This window comes from Athalia rosae, chromosome 5, assembly GCF_917208135.1.
Source record: "Athalia rosae chromosome 5, iyAthRosa1.1, whole genome shotgun sequence".
NCBI lineage: Eukaryota > Metazoa > Arthropoda > Insecta > Hymenoptera > Athaliidae > Athalia > Athalia rosae.
The window spans coordinates 3,953,678-3,978,027 of NC_064030.1; the positions used below are offsets into that span (position 1 = coordinate 3,953,678).

Genomic DNA, 24,350 nt, shown 5'->3' on the forward strand with positions numbered 1-24,350 from the left:
CTCAGTCGTGGCGTGTTACCAAAATCCGTCCGACGTTCATTTCGTTAATTAAGTGTAAAACGGTTAGTTAGTTAGTCGTGTCCCTTCAGACTTGAAAATGACTATTCATAGGCTGCTTTAATCGTTAACCCAGAGAGTAAGATTCCAGTTATTACGTGGTTAATTGCAAACCTGCCCCGAGCAGTTGCGTTTACTGTAAAGAAAACATCACGCTCGTTTTCACCTACCGTGCAGGTGCGCTACGTTGCTCGTGTAAACCGCAAATATACAACGACGATTTCAATAGTTTAACGAATGATAACTAAGACCTCGAAGAAATAAATACCTATTCCCATTTTTATGAAGGAAGAATCCACTGTAATTGATCGATCAATTAAATACTCAACTAGTTTACGGAATAGATGAAATAATTAATAAAATAATATACACGTAAAGAGGATGTAGTCGCACACGTGCAACATCCGGTATTACTGGGCATGCAGCATAAACTAGGTAGGTATACGTATGAACGTTATACAGGTACATTATGCCACAGAAAAGTACATACGATACGCACCCTGCAAGTTTTATTTATTGAAATTAAAATATGATTAAATTGTTTCACTGCACTCAACGTAGGGAAAGCAGACCTTGTTCCCGTTCGAATTTAGCGAAATGGCTGCATGAGGAGTTGCGGAAACTTTCTGCTGGTATAAAAAAATAAGATATTCCTAGATTGGAAATTGAACGTTTTTTTTTTTTTTTTCATTGGCTGGTTGGAAACGGTGTGTAAGGGTTTAATGTGGATTCACCGCAGGTTCAAGGGTCGATGAATAGATGAGCAGGTACGTAAGTTATCATACACGACTACATCTTGCACGATAAATGTATTCAGGTGAGCATAAATGTGGGCGTTGGCGAAGGAAGCCCTGTAACGCTTGATTTTAATGCCTCTCTTGCTCTTCCTCGTCTCTCTTACGTTCTACATACTTTCCGGAGCGCAAATTCGATCGGACATGTAAAGGTGACTACGCGACTCCCAGGTCGGAACGCACCTGTGCACACCTCGATTATAAAAGCCACTTGAAAATCAATTAAGCTAATCGGAGAATATTTTTCTACTTCGCATTTGAAGGAGAAAGAAAACCAAAAACTTTGCAGACCGACGCATAAAAGATTCCGGTACCTTCGCTTCTACCTTTCAATAAATTATACGCGTTAAGAGTACAGTCGACAAGGTACTGCATATATCGGATTTCGAGGTTGAGCTTTACGCCTGTACGGATAGGCGGTTGTCGACCGAGTGAACATTACGTATGCAAACTTGGCCTGATTAGCTTAATTAGGATGTGTATTGTAATACCTATATAAGCGTTACGAGGTGTGCTGAATGACTGCGTATCTCTTGGCTCGATATAGTTTCACAGGTATGATTATTATCGTTATCAATCTGGGGTAGTACAAACTTTTCTAAGGCATCGAAAAAGTGCTTGTGATTGAAAACTTTTCTAAAGTATAGACACTCAATTTTTCCACGTAGTTCTAATCGAGTTCCCCCTTCAAATTCTATATCTTTCTCCACCATCGTCGCCCTCGCGGAGTTAGAAACTCGGATTTTGACACGAAGTCACGTACTACTACTATAACGCTAAACTCCGCTAAACTCCCTCTCGTTTCATCAATATTATAAGAATAATATGAGATAGGTTTCCTCTTCATGCTATTGTAAAAAATGAAAAAAAAAACCTAAATGCAAATTCACCGTCTGCGAGAATTTGGTTTTACTACGTACCTACACAGGGTGTAACGGTTAAGTTGAGCGATAGAATCGGAATAAGAAATCTTTGGAAAAGAGAAACAGAGAGAAATATTTTTAATTATTTCTCCAGAAGTAACGTAACGTGAAATCGTGACTTAAGTAACGACGCCATGCCTGCAGGATCGAAGTCAGAGGTAAACGAGACTCCGCGGTGAAGAGGTTTTTATGAATATTTATAAAACGAGGGACCGCGAAGAGGATGCGAGAATAAATGAAGGAGTTCCCGGGGTGCTTCCATGTATATTTCATGCTACGTGTGTGCGTATATTATCCACATACCATTGCCCTGAAATTCACTCTCGCGGCTATTACGGACTTACACACGTAGGACCGTCTCGATCGATGATCAAATTTCTGAGCTTTCATACGTTCCGAATATTCTATTCGACTGTCCCGTTTCTTCCTTACGTTAAACGGGGCGTACAATAATCCACACACGGTAACGAATGTTGAAATTAATAATAAAAAAAAATGCAGAGCAAGTGCTTTGAAAGAACGGTGACGTAAGGTTGCGCTTGTACGCGTATAGTTAACGTCATGCGTATGGTCAGTCCGCAGGTAGCCTATCGTTTCGTTTTCCCACGAAGGTCGGGGTCTCGTATGCAGATGCCCGACGAAAGACCTTCCTATATCGGACATCTACGCACTACAGGTTGGCGCCCTCCTGAGGGAGACCGGTTTGCGTGCCCCGCAGCTGCGTCCGATATCACGGACTACCTATCTGATCCTGCGGAGGTATGAGCATGATTAACCCGATAGGAGAGAGTTCGAAGACCTACATATAATCGCGGTATCCGGATCGCTGATTAATCAAGACTTTGGTCAACACCCGTCGCGAGGGCGACGAAAAAGAATTTTTGCAATTAATCCGGACCTGATTTTGAAAAGTTTTGTCGGTCACCGCCGGCCTTCCTTTTCGATCTTTTATTGGCTCTCACGACTCTGATTCACAAAAGTTTAAACGCTGCGGAAGGGGCCGGCCGGCCGGCGTTTTATGATACAAACAAAATGGACAATATATAGGGCGCAAACAAAAATCGACACAAAGCAAAGCACGGCAGAGATGACAAGTTTACGTTTCGAATCCCCTTCAAGATTTGGGTATAGTCGAGTCTTGAGGGAGACGAATGAATAAACGGTTAGTGTAAGAGACGCGACGGTAGCAATTGGATTAAATGGTAAAACCGTGACGTGGCTGGTGTCTGGCGTCTTAATTACATTCATAAATACGCCGGTGGCTGAACAACCGCGTGCCTTTTCTGAGATAATTCCGTATTCTATACGCCTCTGGATCCTTCTTACTGAATACGATATCCGTGCAATACTACGTCCACAAACGAGAACTCATTCAAACGAATATTCTCAAATGATACCGAGGAAAAGATTCACATTCAAAAAATAGTCGTCAGAGTATTTTTCATTTCGCCTTTACTGTACAGGTCAATGACCTGTGGAAATTATAAAGCGACACCTAGATTCCATGACACGATTATATTTTTTTTTCTAGGATAGAAGTTTTTTGCTCATGCAGAACTTCACCTGATAATACTTCCACAGTTTCATGGATAAGTGAAGCAGAATTTTGTTCATTCCTTTTTCAGAATTTAGAAGATTCTGTCAGCCTAAATGAATTCGAATAAAAATCGAATGCTAAAAACTTATTATCGTAATTCCAAATGATCGAGGAGAGTACACATAAATGCCTAATACTGCAGGCCTGTATATCTGTGGAGAGGAGAATACGCGGGATGGTATTTCCTTACAAGGAAAATGGCGGTGGACGGTATCCACTGTCATTGCCATTGCCATGCGATACCTTCTTCAGACTCTTTCACGTTTATAACTATCTGTACTGTACCTAAGCGGTTTTCTACGTCGGTGTATAGTGGAAGGTCGCCGTGATCGAATAAAAAAGATCCTCCCATAAACGGTAGCGCCAGAGAACAAGAACGTCTTTAGGCTTATCTCGACAACGAGACTAACATGAAAAAAAGAAAGAAAGAAAAAAAAAAAAAGAAAAGATCCAACTGGATAAACAAGGGGGAAAAAATTCCGCTATCATTTTTACAGACGATGAATTCGTTCGCCGCTTCATCGTATATGTAATATACGTACGCGAACCGATCCCGCGTATACGTAATGGATGCGTGATAAACCGCGGGAAGCTAACGCCGTATTGTGAGCTTTTTTGAGAAAAACCAAATTGTACGTACGTACGCGTGTACTTAATGAAAGTAAGGATCGAACGTGAGACGACGTAACACGGTCCTCTCTACGTTTTCACTGCATTTATTATATCGTTAAAAAATACCGGTTCTTTTTTATTATGCGCATCATTATTTTTAGGTTCTCACCGGCTCGTACGTTTTTACAGTGAATAATATGCGTAACATGCGGTGTAATTGGATACACAAAAAATGCTCGAATACAAGAACGGAGACGGTATTAGGGAAAGACCGACGTGGCTTCAGTCTTTGTCTCTGTACTGCAGTTATAATGCACGAGTGAAGAATTTCGGTTTTTTTGTTTTTTTTTCGCTTTTGTCCGATGTGAGAATGAAGCCTCATTGTTTTTTGATCGTGTACCGAATAACAATTGGAAACCTATACATTTTCAAAATCATGCAGCGAATCGACGATTCTATCGTTTTGGTAAAGTCGTCGCGCCATAATTTTTCACTTCCACTCGGTTGAAGCAGAAAAAAAAAGAATCTGACGTTTGTCACGAGCGATCAGATATTTGATTTATAGTTCTTTTTTTATTCGTTTTTTTTTTTTTTTTTCTTGACACGAGAAATTCCGGGATGATCAGAATTAAATGGAGCATTGATTCGTAATATCAGATTGTCTCGGATTGTATAATTGGGGTCAACGATGTTCAAAATCGATGCCAAAGTGGGCGCCATACGGCTTACCCCCTACCACATCAACGAGATATGGTGGCATAGCTACTGCTGCAGCACCGCACCTATATACGTATATAGTGCAACTCTACAGATACGACGACGGCCAGACTCTCCTATATACACGCTATTAATTTTCGAGCTGGACTGCAGCCTGTAGTGTACAGACGTGAACTTAATTCACGTTCTATGTACATAGGTATGTGACCACAGGCACCTACGAAATACACACATTATTGATGCTGTTGCTCGATATCGCTATCACGGTTAAACCAATTTCACGGTACGGCGTATAGCGTGATTTAGGCCCCTGGTCACATCTGCGACCCTGTGCACGTCACGAATAGAGCGTGAATGAATAAGTTTCAAAAAAAAAAGGGGAGAAGGATATCTGTCCTCCGTGGTGTACCGGTTCCAACCGCGTGGACGATGACATCGCGGTGCTCTTGTACACCAGACAAATGTGCTGCAGATGCGCTGCTCCTGGGTACACCCGCATCTCCTCTCTCATGATTCAATGATGCTTCAATGCCACCAACGAATAATAATTGGGCTTTGTTAGTGCGTGTCTTTTATCCTTTTACCTTTTTTTCATCCTCTCTATTTCCGGTTCGTTAGTTTAATCGTTTCGGATTACATTCCCGGTGAATAAATGCACATGGGGTTACCCCGAAGGGTTAGTAATCAATGAGAATCCGTCCGATTCCAGTTTAATTAATCCTATATTCTAACCATACGTAGATTAACGGTTTGCCTAACGTGAGACGGACGATGCACCGCAGGTTCAATTATCACGCTCGACCGAACGCTCGACTATATGTTCGCGACTACAAAACCCACGGAAAAATGCTCTGCGGAATTTATTTCCAAACTGACGGCCCGCGCATTCTGCATGTGGCAAAAAATTGCCCTTCAGAAATCGTTGAAAAAAATACGGACGTTTAATGATTTTTCACCGTAGTCCGGTGCAGATAATCGTTCTGCGATTTTCATGGGTATTGCGCTCGGACAGAAAACACCGAAAAAAAATTTCGTGACACGTAAATGAATACGGAAAGAATTTTGAGCGATTCCAGTGGGAATCATGCGGCAAATTTGTTGAATAAAATTGGCTCGCGTCACGAATTTTTCGTTTCTCACATATCGCTCTTATACTGCAGCATACGGATTTTTGTATTATGAGGTTATACGGTACTACTGCAGAATGAGGAGCTGCTGCCAAATTACTTCGTACACGCGAGAATCGGGGATATAATTTTCATTTTCATAAATGGTAGGTAATACATTCTGCAATCATATGACGCCGTGTAACCGATGTAGATAATAGGAAGTTCGTCTGATCTATCGAAGGTTAGGATTATCAGAAATTTTGAATAGAAAATTTGAATAATATTCGTATGAAAAATATATCTGTCCTCGTCGTCGCGTTATACTGCAATTTTATTTTTTCACAGTTCGTGCGAAATGTCCATAAAACCCCTAGAAACCGTCCGTACAAACGTATAGGTACACAGGTAGGTACGCAATCGCCCGGGAAGATTTACGAGAGTGATTTATGCCTACGCCACGCGGTCGCGTTGTAACGTTAATTGCTAATTATTCACAGAGAATTTTGTACGCGATGATAAAATACACGGAAGAACGCGTAAATTTGAAAATAATAGTATAAAAAAAATTTCATATCCATTCTTTCAACCTTTGTAATCTATAATGTAAAAAAGGTATATCGTCGGTGTCTCAATTTATTGCAGAGTACATTGAGTTTAATTTTTTTTAGCATAAGAGTAAAAAAAACTAACGTCTATCAAGCTAGCACCGCCACAAGAGAAATATTGAGTTCAGTATATGTAATAATTAAATGCTAATTAGATGCTAATTAAATGCTCTAATGCCGAATTTGTCGCTCTGCATTTTATAAAAAAAACCTGTGGCGGTGCCAGCTTGGATTCGAGCTAGCAGCGCCACATTGAAAAATCAGCTAAGAGGGGGTGATTTCGAAAAAGTGATTGGGCAGTAATTAAATGCTAATTAGATGCTCCAATAATACCCAAGGCCCGAATTTGTCGCTCGTCATTTTCGATTTTTTTTCAATTTTTTCTACCGTGGGGCTGCTGACGGTGTCGAGGGTCGAATGTACGATGGAGATGACACATTCGAAAAAGTGATTGGGCAGTAATTAAATGCTAATTAGATATTTCTTTAAACTCTCTCTCTCTCTCTCTCTCTCTCTCTCCCTCCCTCTCTCTCTCTCTCTCTCTCTCTCTCTCTCTCTCTCTCTCTCTCTCTCTCTCTCTCTACTCGAAACTCGAAACTCGAAACTCGAAACTCGAAACTCGAAACTCGAAACTCGAATATCGAATATCGAATATCGAATATCGAATATCGAATATCGAATATCGAATATCGAATATCGAATATCGAATATCGAATATCGAATATCGAATATCGAATATCGAATATCGAATATCGAATATCGAATATCGAATATCGAATATCGAATATCGAATATCGAATATCGAATATCGAATATCGAATATCGAATATCGAATATCGAATATCGAATATCGAATATCGAATATCGAATATCGAATATCGAATATCGAATATCGAATATCGAATATCGAATATCGAATATCGAATATCGAATATCGAATATCGAATATCGAATATCGAATATCGAATATCGAATATCGAATATCGAATATCGAATATCGAATATCGAATATCGAATATCGAATATCGAATATCGAATATCGAATATCGAATATCGAATATCGAAACTCGAATATCGAATATCGAATATCGAATATCGAATATCGAATATCGAATATCGAATATCGAATATCGAATATCGAATATCGAATATCGAATATCGAATATCGAATATCGAATATCGAATATCGAATATCGAATATCGAATATCGAATATCGAATATCGAATATCGAATATCGAATATCGAATATCGAATATCGAATATCGAATATCGAATATCGAATATCGAATATCGAATATCGAATATCGAATATCGAAACTCGAATATCGAATATCGAAACTCGAATATCGAATATCGAATATCGAATATCGAATATCGAAACTCGAATATCGAAACTCGAATATCGAAACTCGAATATCGAAACTCGAATATCGAAACTCGAATATCGAAACTCGAATATCGAATATCGAATATCGAAACTCGAATATCGAATATCGAATATCGAATATCGAATATCGAATATCGAATATCGAATATCGAAACTCGAATATCGAATATCGAATATCGAATATCGAAACTCGAATATCGAATATCGAATATCGAATATCGAATATCGAATATCGAATATCGAAACTCGAATATCGAATATCGAATATCGAATATCGAATATCGAAACTCGAATATCGAATATCGAATATCGAATATCGAAACTCGAATATCGAATATCGAATATCGAATATCGAATATCGAATATCGAATATCGAATATCGAATATCGAATATCGAATATCGAATATCGAAACTCGAATATCGAATATCGAATATCGGATATCGAATATCGGATATCGAATATCGAAACTCGAATATCGAAACTCGAATATCGAAACTCGAATATCGAATATCGAATATCGAATATCGAATATCGAAACTCGAATATCGAATATCGAATATCGAATATCGAAACTCGAATATCGAATATCGAATATCGAATATCGAAACTCGAATATCGAATATCGAATATCGAATATCGAATATCGAAACTCGAATATCGAATATCGAATCTCGAATATCGGATATCGAATATCGAATATCGAATATCGAAACTCGAATATCGAATATCGAATATCGAAACTCGAATATCGAATATCGAATATCGAATATCGAATATCGAATATCGAATATCGAAACTCGAATATCGAATATCGAATATCGAAACTCGAATATCGAATATCGAATATCGAATATCGAATATCGAAACTCGAATATCGAATATCGAATATCAAATATCGAAACTCGAAACTCGAAATTCGAAACTCGAACTCGATCTCGATCTCTCTCTCTCTCTCTCTCTCTTTTTCTCTCTCGAACTCAGCCGTTTCCCAGTAACAATTGCTTTTTATTTTACTGCAAAGTTGTATCAATGTAATAAAGATTCCCATTATCCGTTTGAAATTGCAAAAAAATCGAAAATGACGAGCGACAAATTCGGGCCTTGGGTATTATTGGAGCATCTAATTAGCATTTAATTACTGCCCAATCACTTTTTCGAATTTGTCATCCCCGTCGTAGATTCGACCCTCGACACCGTCAGCAGCCCCACAGACGGCAGAAAAAATCGAAAAAAATTGAGAAAAAATCGTAAATGACGAGCGACAAATTCGGGCCTTGGGTATTATTGGAGCATCTAATTAGCATTTAATTACTGCCCAATCACTTTTTCGAAATCACCCTCTCTTAGCTGATTTTTCAATGTGGCGCTGCTAGCTTGAATCCAAGCTGGCACCGCCACAGGTTTTTTTTATAAAATGCAGAGCGACAAATTCGGCATTAGAGCATTTAATTAGCATCTAATTAGCATTTAATTATTACATATACTGAACTCAATATTTCTCTTGTGGCGGTGCTAGCTTGATAGACGTAAAAAACTACATACGTCATTATCTCTCACCCCTCTATACAGATATTGTCGGCCGATTTGAATGCTTTTTAAATAATCTTCAAAGTACCAAAAAACTCCTCGATATAGGAGTTGGAGGAATTTCAATTTTTTACACCAAGTCGTCGGTGTATCCACGCATGATTTGAATCCTACATCAGCTAAGAATTTATGAAAGACATAAAAAATGACATCAGAGTCTAACATATTACGAAATTATTATACGCTATCGACAACGGTGTTCTCATGGCTTCGGAATTTGATTTCAGCGTACGACCCATACAGCCGCGTATGGATCCCGATTTCATAAAGAGAACGCACAATTCACCATCAGGTCAGAGTTTGTATGCCTATACAAAAACCCGAGGTATTTTACTCGACATAATGCGCCCCGAGGACCGGGTATACCTACACCGCTACACATACATATAGCTATGGGGGCATCAAAATTACGTCACCATTTTCTTTGTAACCCCTTGAGGCGTAAAAAAATGCGAAATACCAAACGACGCGAGCGGGCCGATTGAATAGGTGGTTCCAAAAATTGATTAAAGACAAAAAAGTTATAACGCGACTGCAAGGAATATGCAAGCAGACAAAGCTATTTTTATTGCATCGTTTATGTACGTCTGATTGTCTGCGGTGATACAAAAATTACTTCCGGTCGTCTGGTTCGCGACGTTAAATTATTCCAATAGCGTCGCGCGTCGTCACCATAGATGAGGTGGAGCGAAGTAGTTATTTATACCTATCTGATCGGTACAACAGAAGATACGTACAAACGCAGATGTGGATAAAAATGTTGGAAAATAAACGGAATAAAAATCCTCAAGTTTCTTCATATCTCGTTTGCTACGGCCCTGATTACCCTGTGACCTACAGAATTCGACGTACAGAAAATGAGTCTGATATCGATCCTGATTCAAGGATACCTATAATCCAAATCTAAATATACACGGTCGGGAAAGAAAGAAAGTTCGATATTTGTGGAGACCCGCTAGGGAGTCGAAGCTATCCAAAATGTACACCCTGCATTTATAATAACGCTATACTCGTAATTATACTTGAGTAATTCAACAAGAGACTTATCAAACCGTGTGCAAATGTCGATCGACGTGTCTGCACTGCACGGGTCGGTCTTATTATTACGCAAGCGGTATTACCGTGCAAGTCGCACTGCAGTTACGTAACTCGTATGTATATAAGTTAATAAGACGATTCGTCAACTCGAATGTCGTTACCTGTACAGCGGGGAATATCAAAGTCATGTATGATTAGTACACGCAAGGATATTATTTATTAGCCGGCTGCACTTCGCGACACAATAAGTAACGCGTCGTCGAGAATCGCATCGGTTTATCGGTTATTAGTTTTACAGTTTTCCTTTTCCTTTTTGTTTTCAGAAAGAAAAGTCGATCTTCTGTAACGGGCGTAAAGTGGCGACGAGGCCACGCTTTCTCGATCTGCTCTATTCAATATTTTATAGAAAATGATATTCGCGAGGAAATTATCGAGTGCTCAGACACGAGCAAATGTGAGATGGACAACCTCATCCTCAACTGAATTTATAGGTACGGTACAATCGAATAATTGTAGGAAAATTGTTTGAGAAATAGGTACAGTGAAAATGAATGAAACGACGCGCGGAAGCGTATTTACGAGGAGAGGGAACGGCTTGAAGAGGCCGACAACCCAGTCAAGGTAAAAGATATTCACAGATCGAACGAACCGAGAGATAGGCGGCTGCTACGGTGTCTGTATAGGTGTGGTATGTACGTACGTACGTACCTATGGTATATTCATAAGGTGGATAGGTATATAAATTAAATCTACAAGTGAACTGAAAGCGGTATGTACCAGCGGCACTACCACCACGATCACCGCAGCCCAACACCGGTACACGTTCACAAATATTTCGCTATAGGATATATAGATACTTCCTCGCGGATGAATTCCTAACGGGTTCCGCTTTTACCTTTGATCTTTGTTCTTATTTCACGTTTACCTCTAATTTTCTTTTTCTCTCCTCCCATTTCGTATTCTCTCGTTTCGAGCTTTTCAAAATTCATCGATATCTCGCTGAGTTACGAGTATAATTAAGTGAAGTCGAATGGAGAATCACATCATTTCGGATGAAACGGTTTCGAGGCGCCGGCGCTCGGCTATACGTGAAGTAACCAAGGAAATAACACATTAAAAAATTGCCTGAATGGATTTTCGCAATAACAGTCGCGAGCATGAGAAATGATTCAAAAGGATAGCCTGGAATGGGAGTTCAGTTTGCAAATCCCGTATCAATTTGCATAAGCCTGCAATGAAACGGCAAACTATTTCTTAGGTGAAAGGGACAATTGTAACGAACCTTCGCACGTACAACCTTCAGCTCTTTTATGCGAACAGGAATCGTTACTTCCGGCGGGGTAACTGCGTGAAACTTCTTCAACTCATACGCATACCGGCGTGTTACTTGTATGAACGAATTCTGTATGACTGCAATCTTATGCTACTCGAAATTATCGCTGGAATTTTCAACTTCTCTGTGTAACGAAAATAGAGAAGACTGATAACAAAGATTATCGAAAATATTTATACGATACAATGCAGGTGAACTCCGAATTTTCCACCACTTACACTGTTCGATTCAGTCGTCATTTATAAGGCCACGCACTCGGTTTTTGATTACAAGTTGTTATCAAAATGTAGTTTCCAACAATCTCCTCAATGACTCACTAGGTGCAATTTATCGCTCGTAATTACTGACAAGCAATCTCCCTGCTGGAAAAAAAAAACGCGAGACGTCAAAATCCGTACGAAAATCAGACGTAGATATTCAAACGAATAATTGTACTGAAAGTTCATATTCTAATTAATTTCACTTCTTTTTAAAAGAAAAAAAAAAAAAAGATTGGAGACGCGATGTGCGGGGTTGTACGCATACGATGTATCATCGAATATCTATGTTATCTGAATTAATATTGTGTGCTCGTATACATACATATACATAAACGTTATGTACATTATTTGGCGGCGACCGCGAGTTGTTATGTACACAGAATATATAGGTACATTTAAGAAGATAAGGGAAGCGTCGAAGCTGTCGTCGCGGTTGTCTATAGGGAACGTCATTAAAATTTCACCCTCTCAAAACTATCCCTACGGCAAACTCTGCACTCCCTGAACAACGAAAAAAGCTTCATGTCTATCATGTCTAGACTGAAATTCCAACGAAGCTCCTGCCGCGGCATGGATATCCGGTGGAACGGCGTGAGTCCCGTTAAAAAAAGAAAAAGTCACATAAATGAAGACCGTGTCTGTATGTATGTGAAATGTAAAATGTGTAACACAAAGTTAAATTATCGAGTAATTTTTTGCAAAATTGATTAAAAATTATTTCGTTCACTTACAATCAGTTTCGATAATTACGTTTATAGATGACAGCGGATCAAATGAATTAAACCCGATAAATAAAAATAAAATTCCCGATACTTTGGTACTGTAGTCTCATTGAAATTAATATCAGAGATAATATTATACTCGGTGTATATATCTATACAATGTTGGAGATGATTATTTTCTTGGGAAATAATGATATGAGAAGCTGCAAGTAAGGAGGAAAAAATCTAACGAGAAAAAAGACATTGTTTTTATCAATCTCGACCCTCATGACTGCAGAAGCGATAATATCTCGGAAAAAACATATATGCTATATCAGTGTAGACTATGTTATAAGGTTCATGCCAGTGAAGTAAAAGCTACTGATTATGCGATAATATCTTCTCAACGAAGACGACAACTGCAGCGGGACGTTATCATCCTCCGGAGTATTCTACCGAGTGATACGATGCACCCGGCATTGGGTATAGCAAAATATTAGGAAGGTACCTGACGTAATTTTTGCTTCATTCTACACCATTATATTACACACGCATGTTGAGAATTTTTTTTTCTCAATCGACGAATTTTTCTCATCAAGATATCTCAATTTTACAGCTCTAAAAAGCGAAAAATTGGCGATAACTCGCTCAATTTTATTGATAGATCAATTTGACTGCGACGGATCAAAGTGGGTCTACGACTAAAACCAATCGATACATGTCTTAATTTTTCTGCTCCCAATAGCAAATAATTGATGATTACTCGATCGATTGGATGAGTAGATGATTTTGGCTTTCAGATTTGGATTTCGGAGCTGTTAATACGTGAGATTACCTTTGAAAAGCCAAAAAAAAATTCGATTTCTGAGCAAAAAATAAATCATTCTTTTAATTGGGTTTAATATGCTTTTCTTACGTATTTTGACCTCAGGAATCCGAATCTGAAAGAAAAATTGATCTATCTCTGAAATTGACCGAGTTATCGCCAATTTTTAGCTTCTTGGGGTCAAAAATTAAAAGTTTATTTTTCAGTCTATCTGAATGTAATTTGAGCTCAGGAATCCGAATCCGGAAGAAAAATTGATCCATCTGCAAAAATGACCGAGTTATCCCCAATTTTCTGCATTTTTTTGCATAAATTTGAGGATATCTCGAAGGGAAAAAATCGTAGCTCAATTTGGACAACGGATTCGTGTTCCTGAGGTCGAAATACATAAGAAAAGTGCCATACGATCGATTTTGAAAAATAAAAATTTTTGGTAAAAATTTGAGATTTTTCCAAGGGGTACCCCTTACGATTTTTTCAAATTTTGGCCAAAAATTTTTATTTTTTAAAATGGATCGTATGGCACTTTTCTTATGTATTTTGACCTCAGGAACACGAATCCGTTGTCCAAATTGAGCTACGAATTTTTCCCTTCGAGATATTCCCATTTTTATGGTAAAAAATGCGAAAAAATGGGGATAACTCGATCATTTTTGCAGATAGATCAATTTGTCTTTCAGATTCGAATTCCTGAGCTCAAATTACATTGAGATAGACTAAAAAATCAAGTTTTTATTTTTGACCCCAAAAAGCTGAAAATTGGCGATAACTCGGTCAATTTTGAAGATAGATCAATTTTTCTTCCAGATTCGGATTCCTGAGGTCAAAATACGTAAGAAAAGTGTAATACAATCAATTTTTAAACTACTTTACTTTTGGTCCAAAAATCGAATTTGTTTTTGGTTCTTCAAGAATAAACACATCGAGTGGTTTTAGTCGTGGACCCACTTTGATTCTTTGCAATCCATGCATGGGTCGAAATATTCGGATTTCTCGGTCTACGAGGGAGCCTGAGCTTCACTGGAGTCAGGTAGCCATGAGCGAGGGGTTTTGTTGTGGGGCGTCACCTCTGCTCAGCCCCGAAGGTGACGTCTCACAACAAAGCGGTACGCTTTGGGACTTATTGCCCCTTTAAGAGGTGCACAGACACTCCACTGTACCTAGCCATACGACGACGACGACGACATTACACAGATTCTTTCGCGGTGGGAATTCGCAATTTTACGTGAATTCCACGTTCAGATGAAATTGGATTTCAGTTTAACTAATGCATAATGTAGTATGCTAACGACGTAGCTATGTTGTAAAATACATACATACATATAGCTTAAAGTAATTACAATTTGAAGAGTACACGATATATATATATACGTAATATACCATCACTACAAAATACACGACACACGTGTTGGTACCCCTCGTCGTTGATAGCAGTAGCGACATCAGCGAGAGGGTCCAAACTCGAAAGGTTTTCCAGCCAACTATCTACTTATCTACGTATACCTACCCCCCCCCCAGTGAATATTAATCCCTGTCCACATAGGTACACGCTAGTCTAGGCAAAATGGTAGTGGAGAAAAAACGGAATGACAATGCAGTTGTTAATCATTCTCTAAATTGGTAGTGACGAGGATGGCTAACGTTTTCAACTGACAATGAAATGAGATGCCTGATTTCAACTGTGATTCAGAATTTTCACCCTTCTCGCGTGTCTCTCTCCTACTACGTACATACAGTTATATGCATCTTCTATGTGTATAAAAAAAAAAGTATGGACTGCAGTCGTATTTGTAGGATCTTATGAACAACTTTACGTATAGATATCATGCAAATATATATCGGGATATCATTTCAATTAACCTACTTGTCAAAGTTCTAACATTTTCAACGAACTCTTTCATATACGTAGCGGAGCGAAACAATGTTCAACGTACATAACTTATGCAATGTCTATGTAATCACCTAATGTTAGCGAATCTACAAAATATATTATACCGTGCATCGAAGCAACTCAGTTATTTTATTCTTGCTCACAATTACCCCGGTAATATATTATTCAAGGTGCAGTTATAAAAAGAGGCAATACTTTCGAATATATACGCACCCCGTTTTCATATAAAAAATAATTCTAACTCGAGTCAGGGGTGGAAACTAAGATTGCATCGTAACGTTGAAATTGCAATAGTTGCAGAGGTGTAAAATTGAATGGAAACATGAAAAAATACGTACATGTATAGAACGTATATCTAGGATATATTTATATCCAATGTAGAACGGAAGTAATAACGACATAGAGCGTAGAAGTGTGTACGGTTCTTTTTGTAATGTATGCACTTCGAACGCAGTATAATAAAAAAGACTTAATATGGGTATTCGTTGTTTCCGGCATAAATAACCATTTGTTTATACGTAGTATCCTAAATATCCCGGTCGAGCTGCTGAATTTCGTTGGAATCGTTAAAAGGTGGAACGTTATCCACATCACGAAACGATACGCTGTAGAGTTGAATATGAAAGTCAATTGCAGTTGGAAAACCGCAAGAAATAACGGATCAGAGTAGATTTGAAAAATTGAAAATAATTAAGAAACGGAGTGACGAGAAGAGAAGAAAACCAGAAAAGAAATTGGCTACGAACGCGGTGCAGCGGAAAGTCCCCATATATCCAGGGAGAGAGATTTTAGGAGTGCATCGATGAGAAAACGAAAGCCAGTGACTCGCAACATTGACTTTCTTGTCTTCGATATTCGTTTACTTTCGCGGTTTAGAACTACGTGAGCTGAACGATAATTAATTGGAACTCGTTGAAAAAATTTAAACTAACCGTTCGCGAGTTGGCGGCGATAGTTGATCGACAAAATAAACGTCGACGACCACTATCATTATACAGCGGATCGTGATGATCCAGACGTTGAGACTGCCCTGTCTTCTTGTACATTAAATGGCAGGCTGTTAGCCTACGATGTACGTAATATATATCGGTAAGAAATTTTCAATTCCAGAGACCTCGGGTTCGGTACATAGTGTTTTTAAATTTCACTGGCTTAAACGCGCAAAATTTAACACTTGCAGACGATGTGCCCAGCTGCGCGTTACCGCGATTATCGTGCACAAATGACAAATAAAATTAAATTAAAAAATTCATAAAAACATACTGAATAGCAGTGCACACTTACAACAGGGGAATCGAAACGATAGCTCATTACGATTACATGTAACAGCATGTGATCAGTTAGTAACGAATGTAAACTCTCGTTAAATTTAACATCCCATTCATTAGATGCAAAAGGTGTGGAATATGTATAATGCATTTAGGAGTACGATTGGGTTATTCTTTGGTAAAATCTAAACTGACTGCCTTGGATAAACGCCAGTCGAACAAATCCGTATCTGACATCATGCCGCAGATTCCCTTCTCTCTCGCGATCCCGGCAAGTCAACTTTGACAGTAACGAGTTCAATGACTCGTTACGAATATATTTTTTTACATACGTTATATCTATAAGTATACTAGTAATTTATATTTATCTTAGATGCATGTATTATAAGACGTCCGTTTAGGTCGAGGTTTAGGTAGGCCACATTTTTGACAGTGTTCAATAATTCGCAGAAGAAATTACCCCATGTCACACATCATTTTCTGTCCCATCCAACAATTTGCACTTCGTTTTTTCCGAGTTTTTTTTTACATTCACAATTCATTTCCTTTCTTTCCGCGATTAATCTTCAAAGAGACAAACTGGAGCAAGTTAATGAACTAAACTCCGATCATTTATGTACATAGACGAGATATTTACACGGTATTTGTTACGAGGCTGCAGATAATGTGTACAAGAATAATCTTGAGAATGACGGAATGATGATGATTCAGATGTATCAGAATGTCATTAAGAGTTAGCCAACGCATTAAAACTATTCAGTACACATGTTCATATATCGACTTGTTCTGAAAGTTAACTACGAAATTCCAATCCCAAATCAGAGAATTTCTTAAGTCAACACCATGACGAGATCGTGCTACTGCATCGGCAATAGTTCCATTCATTTAACTGCATCAAAATCAGTGGGGAAAGAATTCAATGCAATGTCGACCGATGCCATACGAGCAAATGCTTACTGATCGTGAAAATTATTTGTAAATATTTTTACACACAGGTATTGACGTGTGTTTATTCTGTGACGATGAGTCATGAGTAGGTATTGGGAAATGAATTTTCCGTCCCACTTACTGCAATTGTTGTGACTAACAATAAGATTACGTGTATTTTTCATACCTACGCTACTGCAATTGTGTACGTAATCAGGGTCACATCATATACGTATGTGTACATAAATATGTATACAATGTATATTTATAGATTGCAGCGTGGCAGCGATTTGATGAGATTGAACTTTTTTTTAACGTTAAGAAACTACCTGTTAGGCCGGCTCGACTTTAAAAGTCACCGCTGAAAATAGTACCACGTCGGTACGTACAAGTCAGGAATGTGTGAAAATTTTGAGGCCTTCGAATTGAAACTGAAACCTTAGCTATGTGCTACGAACCAGGTGAAAACTGAGAAAAACAGAAACTATTACAAATGCATAAATTTAGTAAATTGAAAGGATTCTTAATACGAACGGCGCAATAGCAGGGGAATACGATGGTATTACGCAGATGACTGACTGCAAAATATTAACTATTGTAGATATAACCAAAGCCTGCTGGCAGCGAACAGGTGCGGAGAATGTACATTATCATGTACTTGAAAAACTATTTATTTTCACTATCAAGGCGATGGGAAAAAAACGGTGATTAATCGGAATGTCGTATAGAGATGAGAAAATGACGTGTAATTATCGCTTTTTAATTGCATGGCATTATTTTACTCACCAAAAGTAATACGTTGACGAAGATTATCACCTACGGTGTTCACCAGGTAGAAGTATCCTTTGGAAAACAATAATACTAACCAAAAAAGTATCCACGTGTACGTAGGCTGCAATAGGTCAATTATTCCCACAGACACACACTTAACTCGCGTACACGATTTAATTACACCGTATTTAATACGAAACACGACTAACTTCGATCAAATATCGTCACGTTTACGGATTTTCTCAAGAAACGGTACGAGAGCTCATATTACTGCTCCACGGCAAATTACCAGCTTCCCTCTCCGCTCTGGTTGGTGGTCGTTGATAGGCGTGGTTTGTCTCCGGTAATGAACGGAGATTTACGAATCTTTCCGATCGGTGGCTGCGTTCGTATTGGTCGACCGAATCCCATTCACATCTGTTCATAAATTCAAATTCGTAATTTCAACAATACAAATTCACCATTTAAAAAATTTTCATTATTACAATTTTTAACACCGATCAGATTTTGATTAACACGTGTCCACAACGACATTGTGTCATGACATGTCTTCAAGTTCACGATATAGTTTTTCGGGGGGAAAGGTTATAAGTGTGCGATGTCAAGCTGATTAACGATAGTTATCAACCGCTGGCCTACAGAATTTGCCCGTATGCAACAATGGTAAGGTGGGTACTAAATGGGTACATGTCACCTTGTGGATAAATGTGAACAGGACGTTGTTGATACGTGTGCAGTGCCCGCGAGTTGGCTCAGTCAACTGTCGGCTGCGTTATGACATTTGGTTAAAATCCGATTATCTTTTTAGAATAACATAAGTAAATAGTTAATTATGGATGTGGATATTCGTGTGATGCCAAATAAGGTAAGAATTATTGAGGAAAACCCCGAGTATTAGTTGCAATTTAGGGTGAATTAATTTTCAATGCATATCTAACCTACAACTAGATAGACTGTGTCTACAGCATGTAAAATATTAACATGACTTTCAGTCATTACCTGTGGTTCGATAAGTGTGACGACTAATTGACTATTTTAAACATCACCCTCTCTATCTCTGTACTTGACAAATTGTAATAGAACCCATTTCATTTCAGAGTGAAGCAGACCTAACTCCAGAAGAAAAATGGAGGTAAATTTAAGTAATGAAGACTATGAAGGCAGTTGTGTCAATGGAATTATTCAACCAATTTTCATTTCTTCTAAATTTAGTAGTCATATGTTTGTAATAAACCCTGATCGATATTCTGTCGCCTCTGGAATTACAAATTACTTAATGTTGTACATGTTCACAGAATAATTAGCTATATTTACATCTTTATTAATGATGAATTCAATCTCACCACAGGGTGGAGCATATAAAAATGCACGAGAAGCATCGAGGGCACGAATCCATGCACGTGGAAATGCTAGCCATCTTGCTCATCACTCTAATTGTTGCACAGATTGTCCTAGTTGAATGGAAGAAAAGACATTACAGATCCTTTCAGGTAAAAGGAAAGACTATCATTTTTATCTCATATCTCTACTAGCTTCGGCGACTGTCATTGTGAAGATACTGAATTTATCGTGTTTCTTAATTTTTTCTCTAGATGAGTACATTAGTTGCTATGTGGGTTATTCCATTTGTAGTATGCATACGAAATCAATGGTGGAGATTCATTTTCCTATGGCATGTATTCTCATGCATAACTGTTCTTGTTGTTAGAAAGGCCTTGCAGCGACCTATACAAGGCACTACTCCTAGGTCAGTACTCTTTACAATATATTTCATTAATCACAATGTTTATGAGAAATGAGATTCACAACAAAACATATTTAGTAACTTCATTGTCACTATTTGACAAAGATAAGCATTGAATTAAAATATTTTCATTTTCAGATTAGTGTACAAATGGTTCTATTTTATTTACAAAATGAGCTATACTCTGGGTATTATTGGCTACATTATAATATTAGCCACGTTCTTTGGGCTTAATTTAATTTTTGACGTAAAGCCTCATATATGGATGGACTGTGGTTTACTGTTCGTATTTTATGGTCTCTATTTTGGTGTACTAGGCAGAGACATAGCGGAAATTTGCGCTGACAAAATGGCATCGCATATTGGGGTCAGTCAATGATATTCACATCAATTCTGACAGCTTCTAAAAAAGTTTTACACACCGACTCAAGAATAATGAAGTTAATAGAGTTATATTGTTTCACAGTATTATGCACCAGGTAGTATGCCTACCAGGACACTTGAAACAGGAGTCTGTGCAGTATGCGGAAATCGACTTTTGGTCTCTGAAAATGAGGAGGGAGTTATAGAAAATACCTATAAGTTAAGCTGCGATCACGTATTCCACGAATTTTGCATCAGGGGATGGTGTATTGTGGGTAAAAAGCAGACATGTCCGTACTGCAAAGAGAAAGTGGACCTCAAGAAGATGTTTTGTAGTCCGTATCCTTTGCAAACTAACAGTTCCTTAACATTTAATTATCCTATGCATTTTCAATGGTCCTGATTACATAATTACCTTAACTGCACATACTAAAGATGGGAGCGACCTCATGTCCTGTATGGGCAATTATTGGATTGGATCAGGTGGCTGGTGGCCTGGCAGCCGTTAATCGTATTTCTAGTTCAAGGAATACATTGGGCATTAGGACTCGAGTAAGTAGCATTGTCGTTTCATCGTTACGCGCAATGTGCTCGACAACAAATAATCCTGCGTGTTTCACCTGATTTGAATGTCAACTCGATTATAAGTATCTACCGAATAACACTGTGTTTGTACGTTTGTATATAATATAATTGATGATTCTATGCAACGTTCACAGTGACATTTGAATCTAGACAGCGTCTTTAATTTCATCTTTCAAATGATAATCATGTTATTCAATATTTTCAGTATCGCTATTACACTGTATTATGGGATTCTATTTCCACTCGATTTTTGCACCGTATTTTCATTATAGCATAGATTATGTATCTAGAAAATCGAGGTATAATCGCAAGTGAACACGAAAATTATTTGCTCACAGTTGCAGATAATTACTTTTGTGGTTGTGAAGAATTGAATGGTTTGCACATCACAAATGTTGTGTGGCGAATTCTAATCAATAAGGCTATTGAGTAATTATATAGATCCATTCATCATTGGAACATTCTTTATTTTTTTGCGATATCGACCAATAGAACTTTTAATTTGTTCATCCAAGCAATGAGCGCTACTTTTCCAGTTTTTGTCCAACTAATTAGGAGATAAAAGTTGGACAAAACAACATCTAGTGCAGTATACTGAAGTCATTGGGAAAATAATTTAGGAATGATTAGTTCATCTCAAATCCAAATAAATAATATGTAGGTATGTTTGATGATGAATATCGACGTAGTTGCTACTCCAATTAATCACCAATCAAAAATACTACTAACAGATTAGTCGTCCTTCCGAAAGCTCGACTTATAATCTCGGATGATTATAGAGATACTGGCTATGTGCCGAAGAATATTTTCTACCCGTATGTGCAATTCTTTTTTCGTGGAGAAATTCAATCATAGTGAGTTTGAATCAAATTCAAATGGTACGCTTTTTTAGCTTAAAAAATAGTCCTGTATATGACATACAACAAAAATAAGAATGAACACCACATGCCAACTAGGTACTACTTGATTACACGTAATGTACATAAGTACGGACCACTAAAGAATTCAGAAAATTGTATATCATGCCATGTGCCTAGAATTAATTGGTACAGATCAGTGATTCTTACTGTACCTATTCGATAAGAATAAATGGAATATAAGTAGATTTTGAGTGCAGTCTATCGACGGTATCGTGTTCGAATAACTAGATGTACATCATTGGCGCCAAAAACACGATAATGTTTCACGTGATGTAAATACGAGTGCTTGTATGATGGGTGGTTTGTTATTTGTAAAATAATTAATGTACTACATCAGCGATTTGCTTATAAATGTAAAAATAAACTTTATCACCAATATTCATTCTAAACAAAGTGTTGATGTATTTATTAATTTTTTTTTTCCTACCAAAAATTTAAAAAAGAAATTTCTTTCTTACCTCTGTTATTCACTCATAAATTTAGCGCAGCAATTTGACTCACAATCAGAACATCATTATTCTGGTAATCATGGAGGCTGGAAAAGCAATTTTATATTAGAAAAACTACAGATTCTCAATTTAGCACTTCATTTACTTATTGTAGTAATATGCACACAATTTTCATTTGTCATTATCAAAATATAGTAATAGCGGCATCAATATCATTAACATACACATAATCTAATAAAACCTTCAAATAAGCTCAGACTACCTTCAGATCTTCAAACTCCCTGTTATTTGCAACAATAATCCAACTGCAGAGATATAACGCCGTATACACGTGTGTGTATGCATAATACATTATCACCAGGTGAATCAAATCAAAGATAGTCGCGAAGAATAGTATCCTTGATCCGTCAATATTCCATGGCCTGTTGTCATGAAAGAAAAATAAAATGAAATAAAATTAATACGCAGCTCATAGGAAAAATAGAGATACTGCTACTAAAACGGCAGCCTGTTTTCCACCATCGAATTCACTCACAATGAATTTATACATATAATATACATATACTTAGTTGTATCCTTGAACATATTTGCATACACACACGTATATGAATATATACATATATAGGTCTGTAAAGTTATTTATGCTATTAATTACATTAATTTTTATTTACACATAATATTTATTTCCATGAGCTGAGCATGTCTTCAAGTGATATATCTCATTTTTTTCACATATCTTCATGTAGTATTCATATATTTTGTTAATTATAATTAATAAACTAATAATTGGTCCCTAGGAGTCACAGCCAGTAAATGCAACAAACAACAGTCTGGGTTTAAGGCCACTCGACTACAGCAATATGTAAATTCACTCTTATTCAGGTAAATATTCTATCAATTTCGAGTTCATTTCACACAATTTTCAAACAGTATTACTATGAAGTAATGGACAACGTTCCTGCGGAATTTCATGAAAGATACAAGACTTTCACGCTCTTCTAATCACTTTATAAAACACAGACGAAAATAATTTCATTCAATTCTCTTAAAAATCTGCCTTTGCAAATTTTTTCTTTTCCCTCTTCCTGGAGGCATATCTTATCATCGATCCTAGCATATATAACTCACGAGTTTTCACGAAACCTCACGTACTATTACTATCTGCTTCCTGCAGATCCTACAGTACCATTACTATCTTTAAGCCCGTGGTACCACTGTATATATTAGATTCAATTTAAAATTCATAGATGAGGATAGGAATCTGCAAAGGCACCCTATAGTAGTGGCAAAATCTTTACCTGTAAGATACGAATATTAACTGGCGAAGCAAGCCCCTGTGCTGGAAAACTTTTGAATCCAATTAAACAGCTTCAGATTTTACCTCTACTTTAATAAATATTCCGATTGTAAATCTAAGACTATGCTAAGCTCTGTTTCATAGCTATAACTTAACACGTAGAAAAAATCTACGATCAATATGAATAAATTCATTCACAATCCTGCAAGTGCAACTCACGAAACTAGATCACTCAACAAATCTAATATCGGATCGCACGAATACTATTGTTGCCAACTGAAATGTATAGGTACTGTGGCAAGTAGCACGTAATATATAACATCTGGCATTGTACTGTGGTGTCGAGGCATAATACTTTTGACTTACTGAGATATCAATTTCATCAATTGCTCAGATTATTTTCGAGGTATCTTGCGTGTCATCAGGATGTCACGCGACTACAGTCGTCAGCGTATTATTCTTAGTCCCGTAACTTCCTGGTCTGAAACATCCACATTATCTCATTGTATTTATTTGTTGATCATATAAAAGCCTGCTTTATTATTTCAAATGAAAAGAAGCGGGAAAACCGTTACTTCAGAAAAAT

At 37.5% G+C, this 24,350-nt stretch overlaps 3 protein-coding genes across 10 annotated transcripts in view; 1 reads left to right on the forward strand and 2 right to left on the reverse strand.

Annotated features, from left to right (window-relative positions):
* Positions 1-18,678, reverse strand: part of LOC105690973 (protein kinase C and casein kinase substrate in neurons protein 1) — a 40,231-nt gene extending 21,553 nt beyond the window's left edge. Inside the window, exon 1 of one of the 4 annotated variants that reach the window (XM_048655853.1) lies at positions 18,422-18,678. The gene's annotated coding sequence lies outside the window, so the exon portion shown is untranslated. The remainder of the gene's footprint in view (positions 1-18,421) is intronic. The other 3 variants (XM_048655849.1, XM_048655851.1, XM_048655852.1) reach the window with 3 other exon arrangements.
* A 434-nt stretch (positions 18,679-19,112) lies between these two features.
* Positions 19,113-22,411, forward strand: LOC105690939 (RING finger protein 121). Its single transcript, XM_012409119.4, has 7 exons — positions 19,113-19,271; positions 19,504-19,538; positions 19,755-19,896; positions 19,999-20,153; positions 20,289-20,517; positions 20,617-20,852; positions 20,949-22,411. Exons 1-7 carry the CDS (start codon positions 19,239-19,241, stop codon positions 21,067-21,069), a joined length of 951 nt encoding a protein of 316 aa, XP_012264542.2. The 5' UTR covers positions 19,113-19,238; the 3' UTR covers positions 21,070-22,411.
* Positions 22,412-22,588: 177 nt separating this feature from the next.
* Positions 22,589-24,350, reverse strand: part of LOC105690932 (phospholipid-transporting ATPase VD) — a 48,050-nt gene continuing 46,288 nt past the window's right edge. For 3 of the 5 annotated variants that reach the window (XM_048655848.1, XM_012409105.3, XM_012409094.3), the window contains exon 18: positions 22,589-24,245. In XM_048655848.1, the coding sequence (XP_048511805.1) occupies positions 24,194-24,245 (52 nt within the window). In that variant the 3' untranslated portion in view covers positions 22,589-24,193. The remainder of the gene's footprint in view (positions 24,246-24,350) is intronic. The other 2 variants (XR_007278579.1, XR_007278578.1) reach the window with 1 other exon arrangement.

Excerpts from the sequence above, each read along its gene's own strand:
- LOC105690939 (XM_012409119.4), top strand. The coding sequence starts at position 19,239 with ATGGATGTGGATATTCGTGTGATGCCAAATAAG. Across the intron at positions 19,539-19,754 it reads ACTCCAGAAGAAAAATGGAG|GGTGGAGCATATAAAAATGC; the intron begins GTAAATTTAAGT and ends ATCTCACCACAG. Across the intron at positions 20,518-20,616 it reads AAATGGCATCGCATATTGGG|TATTATGCACCAGGTAGTAT; the intron begins GTCAGTCAATGA and ends ATTGTTTCACAG.